The sequence below is a fragment of the Suillus subaureus genome (genome assembly GCF_016647635.1).
Source record: "Suillus subaureus strain MN1 chromosome Unknown BJ212scaffold_28, whole genome shotgun sequence".
In the NCBI taxonomy this organism is placed as follows: Eukaryota; Fungi; Basidiomycota; class Agaricomycetes; order Boletales; family Suillaceae; genus Suillus; species Suillus subaureus.
In genome coordinates, this window is record NW_024538584.1 from 85,279 (window position 1) to 101,219 (window position 15,941).

At 39.5% G+C, this 15,941-nt stretch overlaps 3 protein-coding genes across 3 annotated transcripts; 1 reads left to right on the forward strand and 2 right to left on the reverse strand.

The window, feature by feature from the left end:
- Positions 1-492: 492 nt before the first annotated feature.
- On the reverse strand, positions 493-2,727 carry BJ212DRAFT_1448307 (uncharacterized protein; the record flags this gene model as incomplete). The annotated part of the gene is made up of 6 exons (XM_041338526.1): positions 493-576; positions 610-681; positions 745-824; positions 1,712-1,806; positions 1,855-2,025; positions 2,693-2,727. 6 exons carry the CDS (start codon positions 2,725-2,727, stop codon positions 493-495), a joined length of 537 nt encoding a protein of 178 aa, XP_041190151.1.
- Positions 2,728-4,180: 1,453 nt separating this feature from the next.
- On the forward strand, positions 4,181-4,444 carry BJ212DRAFT_1277596 (uncharacterized protein; the record flags this gene model as incomplete). The annotated part of the gene is made up of 1 exon (XM_041331376.1): positions 4,181-4,444. A coding segment is annotated over one exon (264 nt), but the record flags the coding sequence as incomplete, so codon positions are not given.
- Positions 4,445-11,421: 6,977 nt separating this feature from the next.
- Positions 11,422-15,400, reverse strand: BJ212DRAFT_1301773 (uncharacterized protein; the record flags this gene model as incomplete). The annotated part of the gene is made up of 22 exons (XM_041333174.1): positions 11,422-11,757; positions 11,899-12,126; positions 12,166-12,299; positions 12,398-12,481; positions 12,585-12,717; positions 12,815-12,826; positions 12,967-12,980; positions 13,051-13,157; positions 13,188-13,343; positions 13,374-13,456; positions 13,517-13,663; positions 13,720-13,785; positions 13,857-13,982; positions 14,043-14,172; positions 14,243-14,286; positions 14,403-14,552; positions 14,676-14,729; positions 14,871-14,924; positions 14,965-15,055; positions 15,103-15,124; positions 15,194-15,287; positions 15,344-15,400. 22 exons carry the CDS (start codon positions 15,398-15,400, stop codon positions 11,422-11,424), a joined length of 2,322 nt encoding a protein of 773 aa, XP_041190153.1.
- Between the last annotated feature and the right edge of the window lie 541 nt (positions 15,401-15,941).

Below are 15,941 nucleotides of genomic sequence, written 5' to 3' on the forward strand. Positions count from 1 at the left end.
CATCCAAACCCTCTGATACAAGCTCATGGCCAAAAAATGGCAGAGCAACTGACAGCGGAGGACACTAGTTCATAGAGTAGTCTATGAGATTCTTGCGATGTAAAGACCTAGACGATATAAATCATCCTCATTAGCATTCACCCCTGTCATCTGCACTGGACCTTCACCTCAAACTTCATGTACACCATGATCCTCTGTGCCATTAAATCCCTTGATAGTCATTGGGTCATCACCATTTTCCTCCAGTATATTATGAAGAATCATTGCTGCTTCGACCATTTGGAAGATGTCTGGCAAGTCAATTCCACTCATGCCATGGAGGAGCGGGAAACAGCCTTTCAAGCGCCTGAAAGCATGTTCAACAAATATCCAAAGTGAAGATAACTTCCTATTCCAATCCTGCCATCGCCTTGCCTCATCAGCATCATTGGTAAGATCAAATTCGTTGAAAGGACATATCAAGTACATTGTCAAAGGGTAGCCTACAAGATCTCAGGTTAGCACATCACAACACAAGTTTCTGAGCAACGTACCTTTATCAACTAGTATATATTCATGTTGCCAAAAGTAAGCTGCCTTTCACCTCTATAAGTGCAAATTTTTGAACACCTGACTATCCTGAACTGATCCTGGCCATCCAAAATCATATGATGTGAAAATTGCCTGATGATCACAGGTTGCCTGTATGATGATCTAGCATTTGGTAGTTTAAATATTCAGCAGTATTAAAGCACAGAGACATACTGCATAAAATTTCTTGCAGCACCAATATGCAAACCCATTCTCTGTTGGTTTATTTTCAAGATGAATATAACTACCATTGTCTTACTACTTGAGGGTCTTATATAAGTTGAGGTGAAATACAATGACTATCACAATTGTACTTCAATAAGACTAAGGTGCCAGCTCCTCAAGTTCATGGTCAACTGATTTTCTACTTCTCAGTTGATAACGTGTTGTTCATGGGTGGCCAAAGGGTAATAAATTACTTCTTTGCTAGATCACTTCTTGATAGTAAAGGGAAGTATATATTTTGTCAGGTTAACTTAAACCTAGTAGGTAATATGGACCTCTGCTGAATCAAATATGATAGACTGTTGTATAGGTGATCCCTGTAAGATAGTATACAACCAATCTAGACTAGAAATACTATAGTTTTCAAAGGCAATCTCAAGGCCTTCACTTTCTTCATAATCTCACACTATTGAGACAGAAAGAGGGAAAACTCCTGCACTTCAAATCTTACGAATCTCATGGTTTGAGACAAGAAAGAAGAGGGAAAAACTTGTTGATTATGTGAGAATGAAGTCCTTATATACATTTTAGAAACCATCCTTACTAAGCAATGACTCATCACTGGATTGGTAAGAATATGCTTACAAACCAAGCCTTTTGGTGTGCTGAATCAGCTGCTTACTAAAGTACATGAGTAAAATATTACAAAGCATGACAAATCATGACAAAACATGATAAGTCATGGAAAAATCCTTACAAATCAGAATATTACCAGTCACATGACATGCTTACAAACATATCTGAGTGGTTCACTGATGTAATCAAGTGGCTGAAACTATAAATACAACTAAATAAATAAAGGGAAATAGATGACTAAGCTCATGAGTGAGAAATATATCCTCATACACTCTCCTAATCATCTCCTTCTATACTTCTTATATATGTCATGGTATGAACTCCATACCATGCATGACACCGTCAGCGATTCCAATACAACCAGGAAAACCCCAGTCAGCCATTTCACCAGAGAGAAACTGCCTCCGTTGCCCTCCTGGCCAAGCTAAATGAGCACTTCGGATATTCCAAATTGCTCAACAAATTCAATAGCAATAGACATACACTGAGCCCTTGGCAATGGACATGACACCAGCAGTTTTGAGTCCACTCTTGGCACCCAGACAACACAAGAATGTTGCCAGTTGGTAGTAAACAGGGTGCTGAGGGTGGTTGCAGGTGCTAACAAAAATGGGGTCAACATGTATCAAGTTGTGGACATGCCAGAAGGATTCCCTTCACATTCTATTGGTAGTCAGTCTTCAAGAACAAATCAGCAAAAATTTGCGTTACTGAAACCAGGCTTTAAACTGCCTTTCACTAGCCTGTCCAAGCAGAATATTGAAGAAGTCCTCAGACTTAGGTTGGTTGTATTCTCCATGGATGCCATATTTCTTGCTTTGTGATTTCCGTCTATGGTCTGCTGCAAGGGCTGCTAGAGTGAGACTGAGAATTTCATCATCACCATCTTCTGCAGTTGCCAGCTGTGCAATTGCAAGGACTTTGAGCTGTTGTGCTGCTGATTGATGATACTTCAGTGACTTGCATCCAAGACATCATAGACATGCCATGATGTATGTATGTGATGTTTGAGGTGCTCACAGCGAATGAAACTCTGTGACAACAGATATCCAGCAGGTACAACATATTATTTTAATTATTGATTTGTCTGGTTGTTCCCCATGGCAATATGCACTCATTTACTGGAAAATAAAATGGGTGAAATAAAATGTAATTGAGTGGGGCTATTAGAAGGTGATCAATGCAGGGTTGAATATTCAAATATTGGTGCATGTTTGTCTAACCTTATGGCACTAAAAAGAATGCTTGCATCCACAAACCCCACCACTTGTCCACAACCTTCACCACCAATTTCCCCACCTGTCATGTTCATAATACCCACAATGAAGATGACTGCAAAAAGTCCACTGGAGGCATGGCTCCTTGGATAACCCCTATAACACCTGACCAGGACTCCTTGATGATGCCTGTTCAGGCCATGGAGGTATGCAATGATGGGTCTGAGCACAACTATGTGCATGCTTTCAAATTCACACTTGATCTCATCAACCTTAGTTTTGTATCATGTATAGAGATGGGTCTAATGAGCCTAACTCACTCATATGCTGCAACAATTGCCCTCATATCATTTGCTTAAACTGTGTGGACATTCCATGAGAGTTATGATGAGTGATCCTGTCTGAGGATGTGATGTTCTAATGCATTGTGTTCCATATTGGCTGCCAACTGCAAAATCAAACTCATGAGCCACACCTTGTAAGTGACTTAACCAATCACACTTGTATTGCTATTCATTGATGCATGGCCTACAGGGTTTCCACAGGAGCAGGCTGCTAGTGTTGAACACATTTCCTCTCATTCTGGTGACTCTTGAAGTGTTCAAATAAGCCCAAATCTCGTCTTCCCCTATTCTGTTTGTTCACCTAACTCTAATTAACCACGACACTACCAGTGGGCCATTCAAACTCACCTACCAGTTCCTTGAACCATACTTTACCAGAGGTTGGATCAATTATCAAGACAACACTACAAAGATACCAAACATTATAATGGTCTTGCAAGTCACTGTACATGCTTACAGTGCTATTTTTGGTCTAGAGGATACATTAGCATAATAAGAACATAATGAAAATGCACCAGTGAACTTAGTGAGGACATGGATGGATGATAGTGGAGGACCTAGGTGGGTGGGCAGAACATGTGAGTGTATTAGCATGCACATGGTATTTGTATGAAAGCACATGATAGTGTGTGTAACTTATCCTGAGGATTAGAGCTAGAGTGTGAGAGGGAAGGGATGGTATATTTTCCTATGAGGGCCATATAGAAGTGTGAGTCTCTATCTCTCTGGGAGTCATTGATGATAAGGTTAGGCTCAGATGCATTGTTATTGTTAGCAGGGATGGACAGTGCTCTCTGGGAGCCAGTAATGATGAGATCAGGCTCTGGTATGCTATCAAGAACTTACAATGCAAGTTGATTATCATATCTGCATATCTAGATCTCAGATCCAATCCAGATCTTATCTCCATCCAACATCTCCTCATCTAATCTGTCCACTCGTCTGGTCTGGTTCACAACTCATCGAGATGTACTCCAAGCAAGAGGGAATAGGAGCATGCAAAGACACTATCTTCCACCACAAATGAGAATATTATCCTGCCCATCATCATACACCCCACAATACTCACCTAACCCCAACCCTTACTTCCACTCTCAAACCCCAGCCTCCTCTAATTCCAACTATCATTATGACTAACACACCAAACCATGAAACTGCCTGACTACATATACAGCATGAAAACCCTAATAAATCATCTACCACTCAATACTGTATACTAAGTGGTCCCTTTACAGCAAAAAACTATGACATTGTAACCATACAAGAGCCACCCCAGATTGGAATGTCATCTACCCAACACATAAGTACACCTACAAGAGTAATTCACATGCAGTCACTCTCATTCACAAATGCATTAACACCAATAACTGGCACCAACTCTATTTCACTTTAGCAGATGTAGTGGTCATTGAACACAACAGTGCATTCAGAAAAATCAACATATTCAACATATATGATGATTGTAAGATATGCAAAGTTATTTCTCTACTAACTACCTATCTAGACAATTAAATCTGCACTATCTATCCCAATCCAAACAACCATATCATCCTCATGGGCAATTTTAACACTCACTACCACCTATGAGAAGAAATATGCAATGCTCACCTATACACCCTCCCCCTGAAGCACAGGAAACCACATAACACATAATTGAACTACTAGCAGACTGCAACATGAGAATGGCCCTACCCTGCAACAAACCTACCCTACAATCCTCCAGCAGCATCAACTGAACAAGACTAGACAATATCTTCTGTACAGCTCATACTCTTGATGCATTCACCTTATGTGACACAGCACCCAGGTGGCGCCTACCATGTACTGACCATGTTCCCATACTTTGTACTTTAGATCTTGTAATGCCATGCACCTCAAGCACAAAAATGTATAACTACCAAGACATAGACTATGACACATTCTGCAGCAGCCTTACCCACCACCTTAGTACAATACCACTCCTAACAAACATTACATCCAAACAGCAATTTTAGAAAGCCACATCCAACCTTAGCAGCATCCTCTAGCAAACCATAAAAGATAAAATACCAACAATAAAACTCAGCTCACACACAAAGAGATAGTGGATGAAAGACTTGACAAAGATGCTGAAAAAAAGAACAAGCTAAGTGGACTATCTTATAAGATGATAGGACTCCTAGATTACCCAGTGCATGATCAAATGTCATCAGATCCACAAAGACATTCCTGGTGTATGAGCCTTCAGATACTAGTTCAGGTCTTGCCCAAACCCAGGATGCCATCCCATAGCAGCAGATCTTCATGTGTACAATCATGAATTAAAAGCTCATCTCCACTGCTTGCAATACCAGTGGAGGTCTGCAGGTATGTGCACCAATATAGACAACAAGCACATTAGGAGGATAGACAAAATGCACTTGCTCACATTGTTCTGGCACCACTATCCCACCTCTGCCAACCTACAGAACTTCTTTATCAAGCAGACCACTGCCTAGTAAGATGCTGAGTGAACTCCCTTGTCTCAGAAAGGAAAGGAAAGGGAAAGTAGAAGGATATCACTGCCAAGATCAAGACAGATTCTGAGTTGGCATGCTATGACCCTGACCATAGTTTCTTAATGGACATTGATGAATCAATCATGCATTATTAACTGGACTGTGATATCATACAAGATGCTTTCATTATATTTCTATATTCCAAACACTTTTAACTGTTGCAGGATTAAATTAAGATCTTAGTGTATCATTGCAGCTTCTCCTTTGACAGTCAAAATCTCCTACAGTCTAATACAGGAACTTAAGCTGTCACTGTCACTTGAACCAATTGCCCATAACACAACAATTCTACAATGTCTGGTCAAAGTACAGTCTCACTATAGACTGTTGTTTTGTTAACTACAACTCCCTGTCTTTCACAAACCAAACATGTTTCATCTCTGTGTACTGTATGCTGAAATGTAGCCCATATAGGACCATTTCACTGACATAGATGTCATTTGATTGTTTCTGGTTCACCAGCTTAGTAGATCAAATAAGTGAAACCTATAGCAATAACTATGTGACATGTTTACTATATGTACAACAATACAATGTTTGCCAGTGCAATGTTGGTAGAGAAATGCATTGACACAAGGTTATCACACTATTAGTAACACAAACAAAATGAATTGTGATTGGTTTCATTGTTTTTACACAACATTGGTCTGTTCATTTCAGATCATTCCATCACTTCTGTAGTGATCTACTATTATTTGTAGGTTGGATCAACTGGTAGTAGAGCACTGACAAGTGCAGGAAATATAGATTCATCTACAGTGCAGCTAAATGCAAGTCAATGCACTTGGAATTATTAATGAAACATCTTTGAGTATATCTTCAAAGCCTGGTTTAGACAGATTTTGAAACTGATGATTTTTTATGCAATGGGAGGACCTCAGAAGCTTTCTTGGCTCAAGTGCCTATTTAAGACTATAACTTCAACTCCTATAGTACAATGTACATTGTAATGAAACAATGTGCTCAATGCTCATTAACACAATCTGTGGAACTTATCTAATCTGGAAGAATAAAATTTCCTGCAGTTAGGATGTAGGGCACAACTGTGAGAAGTCAGTCCAATGGAGAAGAGTGTTCACCAAACATATATATACATGCTATATAGAATATAAAGGCAAACCACCTTGTAGGACCTTCTGATTTTACTTTACACCCAGATGTGGAATCTATGGGCAGCAGAGGAAAATGCAACAAAGAACTTAATGAAAGAAAAAACAATCATTCTTTGTTAGAACTATAGTATGTTGGTGGCACAACACTTGCTTGCCAGGGTGGGAGTGTCTGTGGTCTTGATGAATAGCAAGCCTATTAGTGCTAGAATTGGTCAAACAATGAGTATACAAAGATCACTCACACAGGAGCACAGTTCTTCAATGCTGATCCAATTAGGCCAGAAAATAAGGTGTTCTTCAGTGAGTACTTTTCTTGGGTCTTATTCTCTGATATTCTCACCTTGTAAATGTAAAGTATGAGTGGAATATAAATGCCAAGGGCAAGGGCCTGTTTCCCCCCCCCCCCCTGATGACCTGGAAAAATAGTTTGACAGTGAAATCAATGGGCTTGAAGAGGCATTTTATCAAACCTTGAAAAAAGAAGCACTCACAGCTTTGAAGAACCCAGATGAGTATACTGAGACTCATTATTACAAAGGGGCAAGGTTATTACAAAGATAGCATGAAGATCAGAAGCTACTGCCATATTTCTGGAGCAAGCAGTTGTGGGACTGGGTTACAGATAGTGGGGTCTGTATGTCATGCTATCACAATTTGCTACTAATTCTACATCATGCAGGCAACTCTCTATCTTTAACAAGCCTATGGTGATATTATACTATATCCTTATGCAAGACCTGCCTTACAAACATATTGAGCAGTTCTCACAAGATATAAATACCCTCATTAACATTATTGTTCTGGAACCAAAATGGAATGATATCTAGGCAATCACACAACAGTTGTGGATGGGAGAGGTGACCTGGAGGGTGTTTGTTGCTGACATGATGCAAAACCATGTGTAGCATGAGGCCTCAGATAAGATTTCTGAAAAAACAGGTATGCTATGATTGTATATAATCATGCATGATGGCCAATTTATCTATCCCAAACCCTACCAACATGTTCAATATATTTGAGGCTCAGTTGGTTCTCAAAGGATATGTTTGCAGGCATGGTGTACAGGAGCATGATCAAGCCTTGGACATTGAAGATGACATTCCCTGGCAAACCCTGACCAGAGTCAGCATCAAAAAGAACAAGCCTGGTTGGAGATAGATTGTGTCACAGATCACCTTGGGCAAGAACATACCAGATGTGTTGAAAGCAGCTAGGCCTTGGTAGAAGGAGAAGATGGCTAGATAATATAAGGATAGAAAAGCCAGAGAGCAAGAAGTTTAATATAACCAGGAGCAAGAGGATAATGAAGTAAATGTAAATTAGGGTCTTGCTGAACATTCAGGTGAGCACAAGACACAGTTTCTCAACCCAGTGATCAAAATTACAATCCTTGGTTTCAGGAGATGCAAACACACAGGTGAATGATAACCTTCCACAGCTTCCTGGAAAGCTGCAAAGTGATTGTAAACAGAGTGGCTGCTGAAGTAAACTGGAACAATTATATCTAATCATGTGTGCTTCTCAGGGTCTCATTTAACTGGTTACCTCTTGCCTACATTGTGATCTTGGAATGAGCATGTTTACTTATAACATTGTACTGCATTACTTGTGACTTTCTTGTTTACTTGGACAGTTTTTGTTATACAGCTAGAATATGTCGCATTGATTGTCTGTTGATTTCATCTATCTGGAGCATTAGTTCAAGCAAAAGACTCCTTGGCATCAATCTAACTGGATGTGGACAGCTTATCTGGAAGCCTCTAATAGACAGGAGCTACAAGCCTAACACCTATGGTGCATTTCACTTAGAGGCTGCTTACTTTGTGCAAAACTTCTATGTCTGTCAAAAAAAGGCCTGACTTATTCCTTTAGTAGAAATACACCTTTTGACAGTATGAACATTTCCTCTATAATTTTCATTCACTTGAAATCTGAGGAAGTTATAATTGTTTTTCCCAGTGGTTCAAATTAGCAGGTATGTACCAGAAGTGTTATCCAGCATCAAGAATATGTCTGTGAGACTTGTACTTGCAAGAACTGAATGTCTTGAGCTGGATTTGAGCTTCTGTTGTGCCCAAGTCTGAGTAGTCAGTATTGGACAATGATAATGAACCCCTCCCCCATACCCACATTCTGAATCCCCTGACATAATCCCACCTTCACAGGTTTAACCTTCCACTCTGCTTTCCAGTATTTCAACATCATTGAGTGCTAGATTTTTGACTTGGGCTTTCATGGCCAACAACCTTGCAGCTGTTGTATAAGCAGCCACTTTGCAATTGTCTTTGATGCCCATTGTAATTTGGAGGTGACAGGAATAAGGATAATTCATATTGATTTTTTAATGGTGTTTTTTTAACTAATAGTAGTATTTTTTGGTGTATGTGGATTTGGCAGTGAGGTGCCTATTGCATGAACTAAGCAACCTCTAAGTTAAATACACCATAGTCTTCCTTAAGTAAAAAGGACAGCATTCTAATAATACATGATTGCCACCCTATTTGGAGTAGCACATGAGTACATCTATATTTGGTTTAAACTCATCAACAGCCATGATGTGGTCATGTTACCAAACTGCACAGTTACAAATGTTAATTAAAATTTTATAGATGATTGCAAAGCCAAATAGCCAATTCTTATTCTCTTCCCTGGTAGAGAAACTAAGGATCACACTGACTACTAAGATCCAAGCAATAATGAAAAAGTGTGCTGCCACCAAAGTCCTCAAAGGGGGAGTGGTGAAATCTGAGCTCCTGCACAAAGCTAGGTAAGTCCATCCTGGATAATGTTTTAGAACCTGCCAACCAACTGAATGTATGAAAGATGAGAATCTCAATGGAACTGTGTGATTGTGTCACTTTAGACAGCTTGACTGCTGATTGCTCTAACTTGGTTTTGGATTATGAAATTGACCAAGATGCCCTTACCATTGCACACACCATGGTCAACCCCTGTGAGTGTGCATTTTACCACCAAGGGCAAACAGCTGAAATTGACAAAGAATGATTGTTTTTTCTTTCATTAAGTTCTTTGTTGCATTTTCCTCTGCTGCCCATAGATTCCACATCTGGGTGTAAAGTAAAATCAGAAGGTCCTACAAGGTGGTTTGCCTTTATATTCTATATAGCATGTATATATATGTTTGGTGAACACTCTTCTCCATTGGACTGACTTCCCACAGTTGTGCCCTACATCCTAACTGCAGGAAATTTTATTCTTCCAGATTAGATAAGTTCCACAGATTGTGTTAATGAGCATTGAGCACATTGTTTCATTACAATGTACATTGTACTATAGGAGTTGAAGTTACAGTCTTAAATAGGCACTTGAGCCAAGAAAGCTTCTGAGGTCTCCCATTGCATAAAAAATCATCAGTTTCAAAATCTGTCTAAACCAGGGTTTGAAGATATACTCAAAGATGTTTCATTAATAATTCCAAGTGCATTGACTTGCATTTAGCTGCACTGTAGATGAATCTATATTTTCTGCACTTGTCAGTGCTCTACTACCAGTTGATCCAACCTACAAATAATAGTAGATCACTACAGAAGTGATGGAATGATCTGAAATGAACAGACCAATGTTGTGTAAAAACAATGAAACCAATCACAATTCATTTTGTTTGTGTTACTAATAGTGTGATAACCTTGTGTCAATGCATTTCTCTACCAACATTGCACTGGCAAACATTGTATTGTTGTACATATAGTAAACATGTCACATAGTTATTGCTATAGGTTTCACTTATTTGATCTACTAAGCTGGTGAACCAGAAACAATCAAATGACATCTATGTCAGTGAAATGGTCCTATATGGGCTACATTTCAGCATACAGTACACAGAGATGAAACATGTTTGGTTTGTGAAAGACAGGGAGTTGTAGTTAACAAAACAACAGTCTATAGTGAGACTGTACTTTGACCAGACATTGTAGAATTGTTGTGTTATGGGCAATTGGTTCAAGTGACAGTGACAGCTTAAGTTCCTGTATTAGACTGTAGGAGATTTTGACTGTCAAAGGAGAAGCTGCAATGATACACTAAGATCTTAATTTAATCCTGCAACAGTTAAAAGTGTTTGGAATATAGAAATATAATGAAAGCATCTTGTATGATATCACAGTCCAGTTAATAATGCATGATTGATTCATCAATGTCCATTAAGAAACTATGGTCAGGGTCATAGCATGCCAACTCAGAATCTGTCTTGATCTTGGCAGTGATATCCTTCTACTTTCCCTTTCCTTTCCTTTCTGAGACAAGGGAGTTCACTCAGCATCTTACTAGGCAGTGGTCTGCTTGATAAAGAAGTTCTGTAGGTTGGCAGAGGTGGGATAGTGGTGCCAGAACAATGTGAGCAAGTGCATTTTGTCTATCCTCCTAATGTGCTTGTTGTCTATATTGGTGCACATACCTGCAGACCTCCACTGGTATTGCAAGCAGTGGAGATGAGCTTTTGATTCATGATTGTACACATGAAGATCTGCTGCTATGGGATGGCATCCTGGGTTTGGGCAAGACCTGAACTAGTATCTGAAGGCTCATACACCAGGAATGTCTTTGTGGATCTGATGACATTTGATCATGCACTGGTCATTGGGTACAGTAAAATACACTAGCACTGCTATAGTGTAATCTAAAAGGTCATTGGAGGTGGACAGGACCTTACATAATGCTGACCAGATATTAGTATTGCTAAAGACTCTAATTTCAAGAAGGAGGGAGTGAATGATACTAAAGATAGTAGATGGTAATGTGCCCAAATCTCTGAAGACCAGCACAAAATCTATTTTATTGCTGATGTAGAGTCAATCGTAGCAATCTACATAGAAGCACATACTTACTTCCTTACCAACACTTTCACTTCTTTAAAGTGGTACATCACCCTTATTGCAGGTCCACAGCTGACTATCAGAAACTCCTCTTCACTCACCTTATCACTTTTAGTATAGTAAAAATAAACATAGTCCCCATTGTTGGGAAGACCTTGTGTGGCATTATTGAGGGAAAGAAGTGAAGGAATGGATAGCTCTCTCTGGGAGTCATTGATGATAAGGTTAGGCTCAGATGCATTATTATTGTTAGCAGGGATGGACAGTGCTCTCTGGTAGCCAGTAATGATGAGATCAGGCTCTGGTATGTTATCATTGTCAGCAGGGATGCTGTCATTCTCATACTGTTAGATATACTCAATGGCTGTTAACACAGCTTTCACCTTATCCTTCACCTTTACTTTCAACTTTAGCTATAGCTTAGGTCTTTCCTTTTTTGGCTTGGGTGCCACTACCTTCTTCTTGCACTTGCCCTTTTTAGTTACCTTCTGCTGTCTTTGTGAAGGCACAGCATTTGCATTCACATTCTGCTCATTGGCATCCTCAATGTTATCAGGATTAGGATTGATGAGGTCATCATTAATTACAATGAGATCTTTATTAATTGCAATGAATGAACTGATAAAGATGTTTCTATTGTCAACACCAGTCCTTTGTATATTTTGAACCTGGTTCTTGCTGCCATAGATCCTGACAGCTTTGTACTTTGTGCCCTTTTTAATTGATGTAGATAAAGCAGACTATCAAGACACTGTAGATGCTAACTTATGCAAGAAACCAGTAGCAGATGCAAAGGCAGAGGATGTGGGTTGACTCCTACAAGGAAGGCCATCTTGGATTTTGATCTCATCTTCATCATCTTCATCATCACTATCTCTGATATTTTCTCCTCAGATGGTGCATTAAATCTAGTGCACAATATCTTGTATTTGATAATGTAGTAGTCAGATGATTAATGTCAAGAAAGGATAGGTATTCACATACCTTTATTTTTGTCTAAGAACTGACCCAGAATTATGCCTTTGCCTTCACTATGGTTCACCATGAGCACATTGATGATGCCAAGTACTACCATATTATAGATGAAGAGTTGAGTCAGTTGGAGCTTAGACTACTGATAAACACTTACAAAGAGAATCATAATGTTTGTCACCATAAGATTAAGACCCACCACCCCAATAGTAAGGACACAGCAGGATACACTCCTCTGGATCAGTGTTAAACTTGTGAATGATTTCATTGTACTCATCAGTGGTATGTGAGCCATTGAGCATAAGCACTGAGATATTGTGCAACATGAGAATCTTCAACATAATTGGTCAGCACATAGATCACAGAGTGGTCTGACATGCTTCTTATCACCTTTAGCAAGGGTCTCATCATGAGGAATTCCATACACACCAAGATCTTTTGCTTTTCATCATCATGAGGTCAGAGAGATCATTCTCAAGAGAATGAAGGCTGACTAAATCCAGGTTTATATCTTTGTTACACTTTTTGTCTAACTGTTGTCACTCCTCTGCAGTCAGTTCCATGTCAAGATTCATCTATACCATCCAACTTGCCCCTGTGTGATGAAAGATAATGCATAAGCCATAATATGTGCAGCTCTCTCAGGAAGACATAGACTCACTCACCAGCCAAAGATTTCATGCCCATATTGATGACCTGGAGCTCTTCATTATTCATATGCATAGGAACAATGATCATTTTGTACAGAGGCAAGGTGTTGTTGATCTTCTTGCTGTTGAATCAATAAGACTCAACTGTGCACCAAATGACACATCCTTCAAATCCAGCCTTGATGTTAGAGATCAAACTAGTTATTAGCTCCTGCACACAAATCTTGGATGCTGGCTTTTCATATTTACTCTTAGAGCTAGTGAGTTGTTTAATTGTATGAGATGCAGTAAGCTCTTTATCTTCTTTACTAATAATGTGTCACACAGCATACAATTACTTCCACTCAGAGTCCTCCCTCTTATCACCAAGAGAGCTAATGAAGTATTGGATGCATAGCAGATAGGCAATATTGCATAAATCCTGCATACAATAATAAATACATGAGTAACATAGCACCAGTTGAGTGTGCTAGGCATATACCTTAAGGCTGGTGAATAAAAGAGTGGCAGTGGAAATCAGCTGAAGGTGAGTGGCCTTCATGACCTTGAGCATAGCATACCAACCAGAATTTTGATTACAGGAGTCATGAGCTTTGTTGAGGACACAGATAACAAAGTGTTGCTTATACTATAAGCATGACTTTCCATTTTATCATTTTTCATGTGCCATTTCTCATCAGATACCTCTTTGCTGTTGTGGTTAGCTTTTTCCTTATAAATGTTAAATACTTTGCCCTGCATAGTGAAGATCTAGTATAATATACATAGCAGAGAATTGAGCATGTCATGGAGTACATGGCAATACATACAAATTAACCCACTGAGTATGTGATGAGAATGATTTGATAAATGTGAGACATCATTGAATTTGCCCAAGGTCCTGTCCCAGCTCCAAATGGGATCCATTGTGAATCATAAGACTTACTCAGGATGGGAGCCTTGCACATCTGAGTGCAATTAATATTTGCTAGTATTTATCCAGTCTTTCCCAACACAATCTATTTTACCCAGTATACATCAGTGGTAAAGACAATGGTGCCCATCACCAAGGCAGTCTTGCCAATACTTATTTCATTAGTAATGAGCACCCCTGGAACTGTGTTATCACCAGGGATCTCCTTGGCCTGCCAGATCTTCCTGATAATCAAAGTAATGCCACAGATGGCTGAGCAGCTACATGTCTTTGTTATCCTTGATGAAATATTACAAGGCTCCCTCATCCCAGGTGTACTTCTGGCTGATGGAACAGAACTGTACCAAAAGTACAGGTCATTTGTCTGGAAAGTATAGTTAGTTATTGAGGGCAAGGTCATTATAGTTCTGAAACACATCAATGCCTAGGTTGTTCAAGCCTTCCTACCATTCACATTATTCAAATCAATAGTGGAAGGCTCAGGTTTTGCCAGGATAGTGCAGAAGAGTTGCACATAAGCTGGCCAAATGAGGTTGATATTGCCAGCCACACTCAGAGATACTCTTTTGACCTTGCTTGTATGCACATGGCCCTGTGTTTCTGACTGGGATACTCTTAATCAATAATAATCAATGGTCCATGTAAGTACAGGGACAGTGATACTATCTTAAGGTGTAAGATTAGTGTATTTAAAAATGGTTTTTTTTCCTCCCCTCTAGCCACTCACTAGTCCTAGTCCAATGGGGTTTTTGATGCACTTGGCTTGTGCATGTATAGCTATCTAAAAGTCCTTCTCTGTTACTTATACCAGGTAAGATTGACCTCTGATATGGTTGTAGGACACAGAAATAACAATCACCATTCATATCAGATACATTCATCACTTGGACAGTCCATCTCAACTTTGACATGAGCATCCTACATGACTAGGTATCCTCAATGGTGCTGCAGGCTTTACTAGGCTCCTGCCTAGAATCTACCATACATAAGAAGTAAGGGAATGTAAAACTACCTACTACAGGAGGACCACCTATCCAGCTTGTTACAGATCCAAGTGATAGCTTTGCATATAGAGCATCCACTGACTGTTCATATTCAGTCAAGTACCTGCAAATGATGCAGTAATGTGATTAAGAGACATGCAGACTACTCACTTGATGGACATCCAGTACAGACCTTACCAGGTCTAACATATATCTTTACTGCAGTATGAAACCAAAACCACCCTCTAGGCCACATTCTTACCTGTGCTCAATATTGCATAGGTCCTTCTAGCAGAACTAAATAAGAGGGGACTTCTCTCATATGCTTTATGGGTTGGGACAAATTTCAGGTAGAACTTTAGATGAATTCAATCCAGAGGCAAGCAACAGACCATATCAAGAAAAAGCATACTGATGATGAATTTGATTGGATAATCACACATCTCACTGCTACCATCCAAGACCACATGGTAAGGGCATTAATTATCTTGGTTAGCCATTCTCATAGGTTGAGCTTATCAAAAACTCCTGTTACATGGTAATTCAATACCACAAGACATGTGAGTGATCTCAATATACCAATACTTGTGCTCCCAGCAACAGTCATTGGAGGCTCATCTTAGATGACAATGTTAAATATCCAAACTTTATGATCTGGCAGCTGATGAGAGAAATCATTGAAATTCTCCTCCATACTGTTTGCAGTGTAGATAGCATGTCTCAAAGAACTTTTGGTTGTCCTTAGGGACAAAAATACCTCTTCCCACAGGTGAATAATCTCATACTATAATCTGCGGTTGCTCATTGACACCAACCCAGTGTGAAGAAGAAATAGGAACTAGGCTGTTAGCAACCAGTACTACTTATCCTAAGAGGCGTGAGTTAACAGTTTGGCCCAAGGGGACTGCTATTGAAGCACTTCACCCGAACATATGCAAGGGAAGCAAATGAGTGAAGGAGTTAGAATCTGTAGTGGCCTAAAACTAGAGTGCAGGCTGTAAGTATACTCT